General features: G+C 41.0%; 1 protein-coding gene across 1 annotated transcript in view; it reads left to right on the top strand.

The window, feature by feature from the left end:
* Nucleotides 1–15,406, top strand: part of STK39 (serine/threonine kinase 39) — a gene marked incomplete at its 3' end in the record, with an annotated part of 307,961 nt that overhangs the window by 241,486 nt on the left and 51,069 nt on the right. Inside the window, exons 15-16 of the mRNA XM_082841363.1 lie at nucleotides 6,818–6,870; nucleotides 10,986–11,054. Of these exons, the coding sequence (XP_082697489.1) occupies nucleotides 6,818–6,870; nucleotides 10,986–11,054 (122 nt within the window). The remainder of the gene's footprint in view (nucleotides 1–6,817; nucleotides 6,871–10,985; nucleotides 11,055–15,406) is intronic.

The following is a 15,406-nucleotide window of genomic DNA, read 5'->3' as shown; positions in this document are numbered from 1 at the left end:
GAGTTTACATAGATCAGCTGTCACTCTCTGGGCAGATTGTAAACCCATTCAGGACTGGAGCCATGGCTTTCTGCCCACTTCTGTGTGCCTCAAAATTTAAGGCATCACAATGCCTGTTAGTGGCGTGAGGGAGCCACGTGGTGCTTGCACACAGTTCATTTAATCTGTGAGGGGAGCTGAGGAAACTGCAGGTGAGGCAGGGGAAGCAGCTGGTGAGGGTCTGAACTGCAAAGTGAGCTTGGATGAGTCCAGGTGAGGCTCCAGCTTTTACGGCAGTCTAGTTAGCTGACTTAAAGACCCTGTTCTGGGAAAGCCCGGGGTGAGGTAAACGTGGCCTGGCCATAGGAAGCTTCTTCTTTCTCTTCCTGATTCTTTTGTCACTGGCCTTACGCTGTAGGTGTCCTTCAACTTATCGCTACGTTGGCATTTTTCACATCTCATGAAGGACAGCAGTTTTCTTCCTGGGCTACACATTCATCTACCAAAGGTCACACCCTGAGTAATAGCTCTCTCACCTTTTGTGGCCCTTTTCCCTTCTGCTGTACATCTTTAGTTTTAGCAGCAGCTTTCTCTGTGTATATCTGCATGGTGCCTGTGAGTGTGGATAAAATACTCTTTGGTCATGAAACCATTTATTCTCATGTGCAGCAGGTAATGGTGGTGACCTGCCCTTGGTCAGTAGTAGTGGAGTCTTAGAGAAATGGATGACCTGAGAAACTTAAGGAAGGTATAGTCCACGGGTCATGGCAGGTGGCTGGTCATGGTGGGGAGACAGACAAGAGCAGGTCTCAGAGGGTCATGCTAAGGATTTGGAATCTTGCTTTAAGAATAAGGAGACGGAAATGGAGTTTTTCAGCAAGGGAGTGACCTGACTGGGTCTTCAGGTACAAGCTGACTGACTCCTCTGGAGACCGTGAGCTTGAATGTGGAGAGACAGTTAGGAGCCCCTGCAGACTCAGGGCGGGGCTGATAGAGCCTCAGGTAAGGGTTGTGCGCTGGCAAAGACGATGTGTAACGTTTATTAAGTTCTAGATCTAGTCCAGACGTGCTCTTCAGACACCTGCTTTTGGATATATCCTTTACCCTCTCTGAGCCCCCTCCATTTCCTCATCTGTAAAATAATAGGGGTAATAGTCATCCCTACCTGAAGGGTTGTTTTGAGCATGGAATGAGATGACACGTGTGAAGCCCGAAGCACGTACCAGCAGGTTGTAAATGTTATTAATGATTATTTTCCCCACCTCATAGTTGAGGAAACGGATTCCAGAGGCCAGACAAGCAGCAGGTGGATCTGAACTCAGACCTCTCTCCACAGTTTCACAGGCTCACCTCCTTAGCACCTCGCTGCCTCCTGTTACGGAGAGGTGTCCTGTGTCTCTTCCTAAACCCGTGGGAAAGGACGTCAGTTCAGTGCCAAGAGTAGGGAAGAAGCAAGCTGAGTGATGCTCCAACTGACTCCTAGCCCAACATGTTTGAAAGGTCCCCATCCTGCTCCCGAGAGGGGGAGACGCTCTAGGGGTCCAGGAGTCCCTCTGGACTTCCTTGGACACCAGCAGCTTTCCCCTCACCTGGAATGTTGTTGGCTAAGAAAATCCCCTGCTGCTTAGGAGGGAGGGGCCCCCTCTGGATCCTGGGAAACACTGTACCTACTGCCCTTACAGGGATCCTGAGTGGTGTTACTCCAACTACATCCTTCAACTTCAGAGCTTGGGGAACTGGTTGACTTTCAGCCTTACTCCAGAGCACCCTGTGATGGAGGGTACGCAGCGCCAATGGCACTTAGAGTTTATGATGCCCTTTGGCAGTGAGTGGTCTTTGGACTTCTAAGCGTTTTGCTTCCATCTGGTTCTTGGGGGGGTGCATGTGCCCCCATGTATTTGTTGGCACGGGCTAAGAGACATTCATGTGCAGCTGAGGAATGCAAATAGTTCTGAGCTGGCCTTTTAGTTTGGGAGCCCTCTAAAAGCAGTAACTCTTTCAGGTTGTCTTGACATGGTAAATTAAGAGGTGCAGGAAAGTGCTACATCCTGGAAAATATATACTTCAACTGTCCGGGCCTCCTGCACCTCCACCACCGGGAAGGGTACGTGTTCACTCATGTGTTTGTCGTCACCACCCTCTTAGCCAGAGGCCTCCATTGAGTGTTCACTGTGTCCCTTGCAGATGAATTGAAAGAGCAAAAAGAAAACCCCTACGCATGCCAGTCTGTATCTTGGAACTTCTCACTTTGAATGGACATAGCAAAAAATAAAATTTAACGAAATTAAGCCCCAATCCTGCTTCGTCGTAACCGGGTGGTGCTGAGTAGAGGTTGCCCCCTTTCAATGGGGAATAAGTTTTCCAGCTGGCATAGTCCCTACATTTCCCTGGTTTTTGTTTTTTTGTTTTAAATACACTTTCTGCCATACTCCTTTAACGTTCCTGCAGTAGTGCTTTCAAATTGCTTGTGAGAGTATAAATTGATACAACTTAAATGAAAGGGAATTTGACAGTATCTAGCAAATTGTAAATATATGTATCCTTTGACCAAGCAATTTTCTTCTAGAAAATTTATTTTTATACTCACATATTTGCCAAGTGACATAAGAACAAGGTTATTCATTGAAGCATTATTTATAATAGTGAAAGACTAGAAACAATCTATTCATAGACTGGTAACTGGTTAAAGAAGGATATGGCATACAACAGAATACTGCGTCGCTATAAACGAACAGAAAAGAATGAGAAAGCTCTCTGTGAACCTATACGGAGAAATTCCAAGGTATATTATTAAGTTAAATAAAAGGCAAGGTGCAGAGCAGCATATAGAATGCTACTACCATCTCCCACTTGAATTAAACAGGCTAGAGGGAACTCTGTATGTGTATTTGCTAGAGCATATGTAGAAAATCTCAGGAAGGATGCACAGAAAGCCTACAGCTTGATTGCCTCTGTGAGGTAGACCAGGAAGATGAGTGACAGGAGTTGAGAGGGCTAGATTTCATGGAATACCCTGTTGTACTTTCTGATTTTTAAGCGATTCTTAAGCCATGTGATTGTGTTACCTATTTTAAGAAAGAAATTTTTCTGCCTGAGCCCTGTAGGCATTTGCGTCTGTGATGCAGTATATACTCCAATAAGAAATAAGGGATTGTGCCTTACCAAGTTTAAGAGTTTGTTGTTCTGGGACTTTTTTTTAGGATTGAAAGAGTTTTTTTTTTTGTTTTTTTTTTTTGCGGTACGCGGGCCTCTCACTGCTGTGGCCTCTCCCATTGCGGAGCACAGGCTCCGGACGCGCAGGCTCAGCGGCCATGACTCACGGGCCCGACCGCTCCGCGGCATGTGGGATCTTCCCGGACCGGGGCACGAACCCGTGTCCCCTGCATCGGCAGGCGGACTCCCAACCACTGCGCCACCAGGGAAGCCCCTGAAAGAGTTTTTTTAATACGAGTTATTAAAGGTCCCCTGGGTCTTGAAACTGTTGCTCTCAAGTTATTAACGTTTCCTCTGGAAAGTTGCTCAGACATAGTGTCTGGCTTTAAATCATACCTATTTTCAGCTTCCCTTACATCAGGAGTATCTTGTGCCATATCAATTAAAGTAAGTGTCCTTTCAATTAGAGGTGTTAAGTATGAGTCCAAAAAAGATTAATTCTTTGTGAAAGGATGACCTTCAGTAGTTAGATCCAATTAGGCATTTTTCCAACTATATTTCATCCTGATGAGACAAGTCTACTACACACAATGAATCACTGTGATCTTTTCAAAGGTGGGTATGGTGGGTATTTTAGGTTCAGAGTCATAAGAGAATGACGTGACTAGGCAACCTCCATAACTTGAGCCACCGTTGATGTAGATCAAGATTATGGATGTCGGGTATGTATTACTTTTGTGGGATTGATATGTAAAGAATAAGGATGTGCATGATGATATGTTGGATATGGTTCTCATACCTCTCTGCTCATGACCTTAGTAGAACAAACTAATTTAGACAAACCTGATCAAAAGAAAAAGAGGAAAGGAACAATGGCATAAATTATGGTCACACCTCATTCCTTTTCTTTTTTTCTCCTTCTGTCATTTCATTATTAAACACACTATAAATACTTGCTTTCCTAGTGATTAGTTTTTCTTTTTGAATTGTTGTAGTCCTAATTCAACCTTTGCTGACGCACAACACACAAAACGAAGGCGTAAATGAATGCTTGCTGGTCTTTGTACAGTAACGTGTAAAATGTTGGGGAATATTTGTTTTCACTCAAAAGCTAAAGGGAATTGAACATTTGTATTTGCATTAGGTATTTCCAGTATGGAATTGTTGCTCCTCACTCTGCCACTCATTAACTTTGTAAAAAAAAACCATTGAATGTACTCACCAAAAAATGGGAAACAAGTAATACCTGCTTTGTATATTTCAAAGGTTTATTATCAGGATCAGATGAAATTTGGTATCAGTATTTCTCAAAGTGTGGTCCTGTAACCCCCGGGGGGGTCCTTGAGACCCTTTCAAGGAGCTTATGAGGTGGAAACTATTTTTATAATATTAAGAAAGTATCAGCCTTTTTCTCTCTCATTGTTTCACATACATACAGTAGAGTTTCCAGTAGCTGGCTACATGATACGTGATATTGCAGCAGATTGAATACAAAGGCAAATATAAGAATCCAGCTACCTGAAGACAGACATTACAGAGGTTTACAAAAATAGAAAACAATGCATACTTTTCACTGATTTGTTTTTCTTTTGGAAAGTAAAATAATTTTATGTAAAAAAAATTTTTTTTTTGACATTAACATGTGATGGGCTGATTCTTTTCATTTTCAAGTGAATTAATAAATATTTTAAAACTTATCAGTTTTAATTCCTAATACAGTAAATATTGATAGATACAACCGACATAAACAAAAGTTCCTTAGGGGTCCTTGATACTTTTTAAGAATGTAAAAGAGTCCTAAGACCAAAAAGTTTGAGAACTGCCAACGGATATGAAAACACTGTAATGTGTGGTGACATTGTAGTTTATGAAGAAAATTCAGGCAACATGCAGACAGCCCTTCCAGTGCAGGCACTGGTTGTTCACTCCACCTCCAGGGCAGGCTTGCTTTCCCTGGGGTCTAAGATGATCTCTGAACCATCTACAGTTGCCTGCAATTTCACGTGTCGGTCATGTGTCTGCTTTTTTAGTGGGAGCATTCACAATTTTCACAGTTTTCAGATTCTCAGAAGGTCCTGAATAGAAGCACAGCTATAGGAATTGCTAATGTCCGCTAGTTCCCATTCTGTCTTCGAGAGGAGTAACGATAAAGTCGTGGTGCGGACACCCGAGAGGAGATTCTGAGGTTCCAGGCTCTCATGTCGGTAGCCTGGGCTTGGTTGTCTCTGGAGTTCCTGACCCTTTACCTCTCTGGTTGTGGAAGGTATTAGACTTGGGTCAGCTTCTCTAGGCACTGGGAGAAGGGCTTTCTCTCAATTGGTACCATGCCTTTGTCATCATTCTGGGCCTCCTCACACTTGGTGTCATAGGATGTGGTAGGACATAAAGAACCACCATCAGGCTATGGACCAAAAAGGGCCCATAGACTGACATCATCAAGATTCGGGCACTGTACCTAGAGACCAGGAGATATTACCAGAGTTTTAGAGTATCAAAGGGTTTGATCAGACTTTCCTGGCACTGGAAGGAGGATGTTCAGGGCTTGGTGTTCAGACCATCTCTGTCTCTGTCTCTGGCACTCGTGGCAGCTGAACAAAGAGTTGAATGCATACAGAAATTACTATTTCATATGTCCTACTGCAGTTTCTTAAAAGTTTTTTTAAAATTAACTTTAATTCTAGCATCTGTCGAGAGTTACTCATAATATTTTAGTGTTCTTATGAGAAAATAGCCATTCTAATTATAGCTCACGGGCCCTTACTGTTATGTCTTGAAATTAATATGAATGGAAAAATCATATCTTAGATACTTATTTGTTCCATATTTCCCCAGTGTCATTTGATATTTTGATTGAATGTACATATATGTGTCTATTGTAGTTTTATGTAAGCGTTTTAAATTTCTTAAAAATTTTATGTATTCAGTGGGCAATTTCATAACATTCAGAGGTCCCCCTCTATTTATTTAGATAAAATTTTTAACAACAAAATACACATCTTATTCTGGACATTTTTGTTGTATGATTTAATGTATAGTGCTGTTGTGAAGTTTATCGCTAAGGCTATCTTCCTTGTTTGTTTCACTTTTAAAAATAATTTGAGGGGACTTCCCTGGTGGTACAGTGGTTAAGACTTTGCCTTCCACTGCAGTGGGTGTGGGTTCGATCTCTGGTCGGGGAGCTAAGATCCCACAGGCTTCACGGCCAAAAAACCAAAACAAAAAACAGAAGCAATATGTGACAAATTCAATAAAAACTTTAAAAATGGTCCACATCAAAAAAAACACAAAAAACAAAAATAATAATTTGATAAAATACTATTTTCCCAGGAAAAAATATGAAAAATGTATTGACTACTATTTATGCTAGACTAAAAGCTTCTGAAATTTTTAATTATGGAATTAAATTTAAGGTTACTGATTTAGTGTAGATTTTATAAAAGGAGCATTTAGTTTTGGAATTTTGTGATACAATCATGTTTGTATAAGGTAAATTCAATCAGTTAAACAATATCTCCCTTTATTCTTGTCATAACTGCCTCTCCCAGTGGAAGAAGTATTTAGAAGTAACCCAGAACTATTAAATGCTATCTATATGTCAGTAGCATCTTGTAAAAATTGGAATACATTTCGTTTGGTTAAACTCTGCTTCATTAGATTTTAATGTGCTATTTGTTATGTATTTCAGGAACTCCAGAAAGGAACTTAATGATATACGGTTTGAGTTTACTCCAGGAAGAGGTAAGCTTTAATTGAAATTATCATTTTATTGCTACCAAGAGCATTTCAGAAATTGATTACTAGCATGTGGTTATAATTTGCTATTCAAAAATGTGTTCTCTAAAAACAAAGGAGGGAAGGAAGGAAGAAAGGAAGGATTTGCAATAATTGTGGGGAATCCAAACCGAACCCACTACTGACTGCATGAATTCCAGTGACACGTGCTGCACAGAATATACGCACTTATAAATTACATCTGTTAGCTCGACCATGAAAAGAAGTGCTGGCGTGGTGATTCGGGGCCTAAAGGACATTATGATGAGTGTGATGAGACGCGCGTAGCAGTCTTAATTAGGGTTGAGCAACAAACAGTGACATCAGACCAAAAGGTAGCATACTTTGCCTCTCTGTTGTCGGTTCAGATTACACGAAGCCTGTGCTGAGGAGTATCTGGGCCGCTACTTGCTGCAGGCACCGCTAGGAAACTTGGTAGGGACAGTGCTAGTCTTGCAGCTGAATATAATTTTAGTATTTTGAGTAGTTATTAAAATAGTTTCAAGGCTAGACTGGTTGCTCTTTTAGCGCCTGGATGCCTGGAAGTCATTGAGCCATGTCCTGTTTCTTGGTGTCTCTAGCACCTGGCAGGTGCCTGGCATGCACGAGAATCTCAAGTCATTTTGGTTAATTATTGGATACAGGCTTTGGAGATCACGACATCAGTTGTTAAACAAAAATTGCTCTTTGCACTCTTTAGTGCATAACCAAAACAATCTAGAGAAGTGAAAAAACAGATGCTAATGCTAAGACTGGAGCTGTTCACCTTGATCTCTGGTTTCAGACTTTTATATACATGAAAACAGCCTCGATGTCTCATTAGTCTTATACATTTGAACATATTAATATATGTAAGCTAATAACATTCTCTATTTTATGTATTAGAACTCCACGTAAATTTTTATTCGATTAAATAAATTGTATTTGCTAAAATTTTGAAAACCCGAAACTTTCTAGCTTGATAGCTAGTCCATCAGTTAACTGCTTGACCTCCCTGCTATTATCAACTGTAAGAAGACACAAACTCAAATGCTTACAGGAGCCAAAGTGAATGGTGGGAACTTCAGAAAACCAAAGAGTTCTGTCTAAATACATTCAGGTTCAGTGCCCACCAAACAAAATATGTTCCTGGGCCATAGGTGGTCAGCCATAGATTCACTGGCCCTGATGTCTAGTCCCCTGTAAACACAAAGATTTCATGATTTCCAGTATATTTGAATTAAATATATCTTTTTACAAAAGAAATGTGAATAAGGCCCTGGTGAAATTGCTAACTGATCTTTCTTTCCGGGGGCAATCTCTGACAATTTAGAGTCAGTCTGTGAAATTGAACAGTTGCCGGTTGCTGTTATCAAAAAGCTGTTTTGTCATAATATAAAGATATGGAGCAGCCAATACTGTAATAAAATCTAGCAGTTATATAATAAATGTTTCAAGTATAGTAAGTAAAAGAATTCTTATTTTAAGGGTTTCTTTTCATCTGATTGTGTCAGATTGACAGTGGCAATAAGAATCAATTTTAATTTCAAAGGTACCAAGGAAATGAATTTCTGAGTTGAGGATTGCTGGGGATAAGACGGCCTTATCAGCGTTACCTGGCCCTTTGTGCTAGCTTTGGCAACCTCATTTGCCATGGTTAGATTCAGAGTCTCTGCTTTTGTTGCCCAGACAGAAACCATAGTGCTCGCTTCCTGATGATAGCTGGCCTTCCCTGGGGAGCGAGCACAGCCGTTTAGTTTCAGAAACACCATAGCTATATCACTGTACCTCTGTGATTACTGATGCTGTCTGCATTTGAGATGTTGTTTGCGCTCGATCTGTGCATGCATACCGTGTGTACTATGTCTCTGGCGTATACACAGATAAATATATACATCATTGAGTGTATAATATGAACATATCAAATATTCTGTCGTCATTTGAGGGCAAGCCCTTTGTGTTTACTATGTTGCTGTAATGATCTAGAAAGCAGGGCGTACGTGATTATGATTATTTAACCCATTTACACATTAGGAATGTCAAGCAGCTTAAAGAAAAATAAATTACCAATTACCTTCCAGTTTTTGTTCTAAACTATTACTGATATGTTACTTAACTTGCATGAAAAATAACTGCTTAATGGCACACACACAGACAAGGAATATTTCCATTTTGACCAAGCAGCACAACCCTTTTGCTATTTTAATATGACTCATTTGGTACCCAAGAGTCCTGAAAATAGTCAGAGGTGCTGTACACTTTGATCATTTGGGAACGTTAATTGGCTTCCGTACTGCTTTAGTGCTAGCCCTCAATGTGACTTTGTTGATTATTCCATTCTCAACTACTTTCTTTGATTATAGCTCCTTACTCAAGTGTAAGATCTTACTGATACTTTAGAGATGGTGGTAACACATCCAGTTGCTTTTAACCACTGACTACTCTGTGCCCGGTGTCTACGAGGCAGGCACTTTAATTCAATAGGCTTCTTTTCCTGCAGTTTCTAGTGGCATCCAGGAAGATGGCGATTGTGAGGCTGAATGTTCTAAAGCTACATCATTTTCAGAGTAGAGCCTTTCATTATGCTACCTTGGGTTCCATGCTATGAGAGGTTTTATCTCTGAGAGAATTTTATAAGGTGTTTCTTGTACTTCTAACAGTTAAGGACAAGGCCCAAGATAAGCCCACCTTTTTTTTTTTTTTAAGCCCACCTTGTATGGAATTTCATTGTTTAGTAAGATTCCTATGTTTTTCTTTTCCATTTTCTTCATTCCATTTCACTGAATGAGTAAAATGATAGAATACCACAGATTCTCTGAAAGTACAAAGAATATATATCAGCTCTCAAATTTTTATTGGAGATTTAGGAAATAGGGCCATGTATGAGGGAGAAAGAGCACAAGGGTGTAAGGAGCATTTCACATGACCTTTGGCTGCCTCGTCATCATCAATTACCACTTGTTGAGTAATTACTATGAGTCAGACCCTGGGCTAATAAGCACATTAAAGCCCAGTGTGAAAGATAATTGTACCTTCAACTATGTGCTCATGCAGGTACACACACACATACACACACACCCCACACACCTGAGCCCACTTACATAATCACCACATGTGAAACACAGGCTAAGCAGGGAAACCCAGTCTGTGTTGAGGGCAGGCTTTGGCATAGCAAACTGCAATTCAGTTTAGGTGCTTGTTTGATTCAGGAGCTATGCTTTCCCAGTCTCTTCTTATCCAGCTATAGTATTGGCTATTTGTGAGAATATCAGGCCGCCATGGAGACCATGTCATCTCCCTTGTGAAAACGTAGGGGTTCATAATGGTTCTTTGAGCACATGGCAATTTATCAATTTCCCTTTACAAAGTCTTCAAACAGACTTCTCACTATTGTCGTGTTCGTGTATAACCTCTCAATTAAGTAATTTCAGTTATATTCACTTGCTACAGCCTGTTCAGTCCCATCTTTATGAGATTGCTAACTCCTGTCACTTATCATTGAGAAACTACATTCTTTTATCCAACCACATTTTCTAAGAGAATGAGTCTGTTGCTATCAAATGATCAAAGTCATGTTAAAGGATTTTCTTAATAGCATAAATTTAAAGAGCTCATCTTAATAGTCCAACAAGCTCATAGGCTGTTTGTACCAAATATAAGGTTGTATCAAATGCTACGTCTTCAACCTTTGCCATAAATTCTAACTCAGTAGCTACTAATGATAGAAAAGGATTGATGGTGGCTGGAGTTTACCTTGGCAAGAAAGAAGAGCAGTGTTCATAGGGAACAGTTATGAGCTAACTTCTAGAGGGGCATTTGAGAATAATTCAGATAGTAGACAAAGGGTAATAGTTTTTTGGTTCAACAAAAATGAAACAATAAGTTTGTAAAACCTCTGTTGAATAAAGAGCAGGATGCAAATTGTACGTGACAAAAGTATTTCACATTTTGCTTCTGAGTTTTCCTCCTGATAGAATCTGAATTGTTGAATTGAAACACACATGGATGATTTTTCTAAATGAAAAATCTATATTTTACATTGTACTGGATTTGGGGGTTTTATTGTATGGTTACTGATACACCTTCATTTCACGTTTGGGCAGATACGGCAGACGGCGTTTCTCAGGAGCTCTTCTCTGCTGGCTTAGTCGATGGTCATGATGTAGTTATAGGTAAGTCACTTTTTAATGCATGTAGTGTCATTTTGTTGATACATCAAATGGAAATGCACTTAGAAACAAAAGTTTTCATAAAGGAATAATTCTGTGAATTTCTGAAAATTTCTTGAATTCTTATCTTTTATGTGAAATAGGTATATTTGAGAGTCATATTTAACTTCCTGTTTCAAAAGCTCTTAAATGCAATTCTGCCCCATTTGTCTGGATGTGATTTATCCAATGCAGAACGTCACTTATTGGAGATAAAACAAAGAACCTAGAAGACCAAAACGTCCATGACATAGCAAACCCAAGATACTATAAATTCCATGCAGCAAAGTATGGGAACTTCTGGGGTCCTTTCTCTGAGTTTCTCTATTCTTTTTCCTAGCTCTTAGTAAGGTTCATTCATTATAAAGTTTTAAGTTTGGTTAGGACTTAACGATCATTCAGGCCAGTTCTACCATTGTGTAGACAAGGAAGCGAATTCCTAAAGTGATTCAGTGGTTTGTCCAGGGCCGTGCAGCTGGGTTGTGGCAGAATCACCACACTTTGAGACTGTGGCTCTTTCTACTACTTTTAGAATCAAGAAAAAGCTGCGTGGAAATAGGGGAGCCTGCTAGCTCTAGGCATGCTGACAGGAGCAAGAAATGACTGCTGGCCAAGCAAGGCAGAAAAGCTGTGTAGAGGCAGAAAGTGTCATCGAAGAAGAAGCATAGCCTGATTCTACCGAGGGTGAGGGTGAAGGGCTCCACACTCTTCAGCAAATTCTGAGTTTATGAAGATTTTATAATGTAGCCTATTACTGCATATTGGTAATGAAGATCCTAAGTAATAAGGATGAGTTAATATTAATTATGACATTATGTTCATTATATTGTTAATTATATATAATATAATTATAATAACACTATAATAGTATTATGATAAAAGTTTCTTTAAAAATATTCAAATCAAAACCAATCCTTGAAATAGCTTGGGCCCCTTAAATGATATGTTTTAACTTTTTAAAAAAATCACATACTTGAAATAAATCCTTCCCCAAAAATACTGGAGTGTGTCACTAAGAGGGAGCTTGAGGTAGATATACTTACCCATCAGAATAGTTTGTTCTGGGCTTTCCTGGTGGCGCAGTGGTTGGGAGTCCGCCGGCCGATCTAGGGGGCATGGGGTCGTGCCCGGGTCCGGGAGGATCCCATATGCTGCGGAGCAGCTGGGCCCGTGAGCCATGGCCGCTGGGCCTGCGCGTCCGGAGCCTGTGCTCCGCAACGGGAGAGGCCACAACAGTGAGAGGCCCGCGTACCACAAAAAAAAAAAAAAAAAAAAAAGAGAACAGTTTGTTCTTAGAATCTCTATAATATACATCATTATAAAGTGAATTGTTTGGGCTTCCCTGGTGGCGCAGTGGTTGAGAATCCACCTGCCAATGCAGGGGACATGGGTTCAAGCCCTGGTCCGGGAAGATGCCACATGCCGCGGAGCAACTAGGCCCGTGCACCACAACTACTGAGCCTGCGCTCTAGAGTCCATGTGCCACAACTGCTGAAGCCCGTGCACCTGGAGCCCATGCTCTGCTACAAGAGAAGCCACCGCCATGAGAAGGGTGTGCACCACAATGAAGAGTAGCCCCCGATCGCTGCAACTAGAGAAAGCCTGCACACAGCAACGAAGACCCAATGCAGCAAAAAATAAATAAATTTATTAAAAAATAAAGTGAATTGTTTTATGTAAATAAGAGTAACAGGGAGTTTAGTGGGAGATTGGAATTCTGACTAAAGAATCAGTACCTAATATGTTATTGGTATACAAATATTCATAAATGTAGGTACAAAGATATCTTTGTAATTAGAGAAAAGTCAGCTTTTCCTGATTAATTACACATGAAGTGTACACATTGGCCTCACAAGGGAGCTCTGTTTCCTTTGCCAAGTGGTACATGTGTAAAGAGATAGAGACATATTTTAAAGGAAAGTGACATGCACATGGACCTACAGGTGTGTGTATATATTTCCTTGTATATTGTCTTTCATACTTTACTTTAAAACCTTGTGAGGTCCCATGGCCGGCTGAGTTCTTCCCTCAGTTTTCTGATCAGAGTGAGGGGAAGTTGAGTAATAAGATCAATTCAACTTTGGCATCTATTGTATCGGTAAGTTCCATCTCAGAATTCTTTATGTTAACAGTTGATAAACGTAGATTCTCTCATTTGAAAAAATGAGCACACACCTCTGTGTCTTAGTTTACCTGAAGAAATAAGGAGAAAAGTTAATGGCTAGATCAAGATACCCTGTAAGGTATTGGTATATTTTCCTTAAAGAGAGCTATGGCCCATACCCAAAGCAGCCAGAATTTAAAATTAATTAACAAATAAAAAATAATTTTAAAACACCCACTAATGTCTCCTATTTGGCAAAAAAGTTTAGGAGCACATGGTCTTTTGATTTGAGGTCATCGTGGCAGGTGGTAGGGCGCAGGAAGAATGAAAGAGATTCGTGGAGAAGTATCAGATCACATCTTTATTTAGGCATGATCTTGCTTCAGGCCTACCGTCAAATTTAGTGTACTTCTTTTTTCGCCCCAGGCTCAGCTGAATCTAAGCTAGAGGATTTTGGATTGTTGAGTTTTTTAAAAGTAGAAATTAAGGCATAATTCACGTCCAAATTATTGAGTGTGATTTAAATAACCAGAAAGCTTGGGGCTTCCCTGGTGGCGCAGTGGTTGAGAGTCCGCCTGCCGGTGCAGGGGACACGGATTTGTGCCCTGGTCCGGGACGATCCCACATGCCGCAGAGCGACTGGGCCCGTGAGCCATGGCCGCTGAGCCTGCACGTCCGGAGCCTGTGCTCCGCAGCGGGAGAGGCCACAACAGTGAGAGACCCGCGTACCGCAAAAAAAAAAAAGTAATAATAAATAAATAACCAGAAAGGTTCTGTTTTTCTATGCTGTATTTATTCTTCCCCACATTTTTCATTTTGCCTTTTTCCGCTTCTTAGAGCTGAAGTGTAGAGTGTTGGAGTGAGACTGAGCGTGTGCACTTGTTCCTTATCCAGCAGTACTGACCACACCTCACAGGGACAGCTCACCTAAGAGTTACAATGTCTGCATATTTCATTTGATCATCACATCAATTCTATAAGGTAGAGAGGACAGGTTTTAATCAATATTTTATGGACAAAAAAGGGAGGTCAAAAGAAGTTTCTGGGTTATTATAACTTGTCATAGTCCCTGAACTTGGATCTTGTGATTCCAAGCCCAGAGCCTAATCCTGAACCTGACACTCTGTATACAATTAATCCAATATCTTTAGCCTTGAAGAAGGGACCTAGACAATTTTAACTGGTTTCAGTGTCTCTTGGGAAAAAAAAAAATAGCTTGCCCTTACCTGTTTTTCCTGTATCAGTAGATGATTTATATTCTAAGTGTTGACTATTTGATAGGTGAAATGTGTTTAATTCTGTCCCCTCTAACCCATCTCAGCCCCTCCTGCATCACTTACCTCCCTCTTTACTAGATTTGTCCCACCAGCACATGGACATGTTTTTGTCTCCCATTCTAAAACCCTCTCTTTACTCCACCTCCCATTACAGCTACTTCTCTTCATCCCCTTGCAACTAAAGTCCTCAAAAGAATTGCCCCTGACTTCAGTTCTTCTTCTACCACTGTCTCTTGAACTCATTCCAGTCAACTTCCTCACTCCACTCAGACTATTTTTTCCAAAGCCATATCTGGGGAAGGCACACCCTTGGTAAATAAAATGGCAAATGCAAAGACAGATGTGGCCGGAGTGGAGTGAGCAAGATGGAGGGAGAGAAGATACATGATCTGTGAATGACTGCCTGCCACGCTCCTAAATCCAGTGGTTAATTCTCAGTGACCTGTCAGCAGCATTGGGCATAGTGGACAATGCCCTGCTCCATAAGTGTTTTCATTTGGTTTTTAAGACTCCATTCTCTCTTGGTTCTCCCACCTTATTTATGCTTCCTTCTTAGTCTTTTTTTTTTTGTTTTGATTTTTTGTTTTTTGCGATACGCGGGCCTCTCACTGCTGTGGCCTCTCCCGTTGCGGAGCACAGGCTCCAGACGCTCAGGCTCAGCGGCCATGGCTCACGGGCCCAGCCGCTCCGCGGCATGTGGGATCTTCCCGGACCGGGGCACGAACCCGCGTCCCCTGCATCGGCAGGCGGACTCTCAACCACTGTGCCACCAGGGAAGCCCTTTAGTCTTTTTTGTTGGTTCCTCTTCATCTCTCTGACCCAGAAATATTGACATGTCCATGGACTCTTTCCCTGGATTTCTCCTCTTTTCTCTAGTCACTCACATCCTTGGTGATACCATCTGGTTTCATGGTATTAATGCCTTCCACTCTCTA

The sequence above is a fragment of the Leucopleurus acutus genome (assembly GCF_964270905.1).
Source record: "Leucopleurus acutus genome assembly, chromosome: 6".
NCBI classification, from domain to species: Eukaryota; Metazoa; Chordata; class Mammalia; order Artiodactyla; family Delphinidae; genus Leucopleurus; species Leucopleurus acutus.
This window is presented reverse-complemented; position numbering and strand designations above follow the sequence as displayed.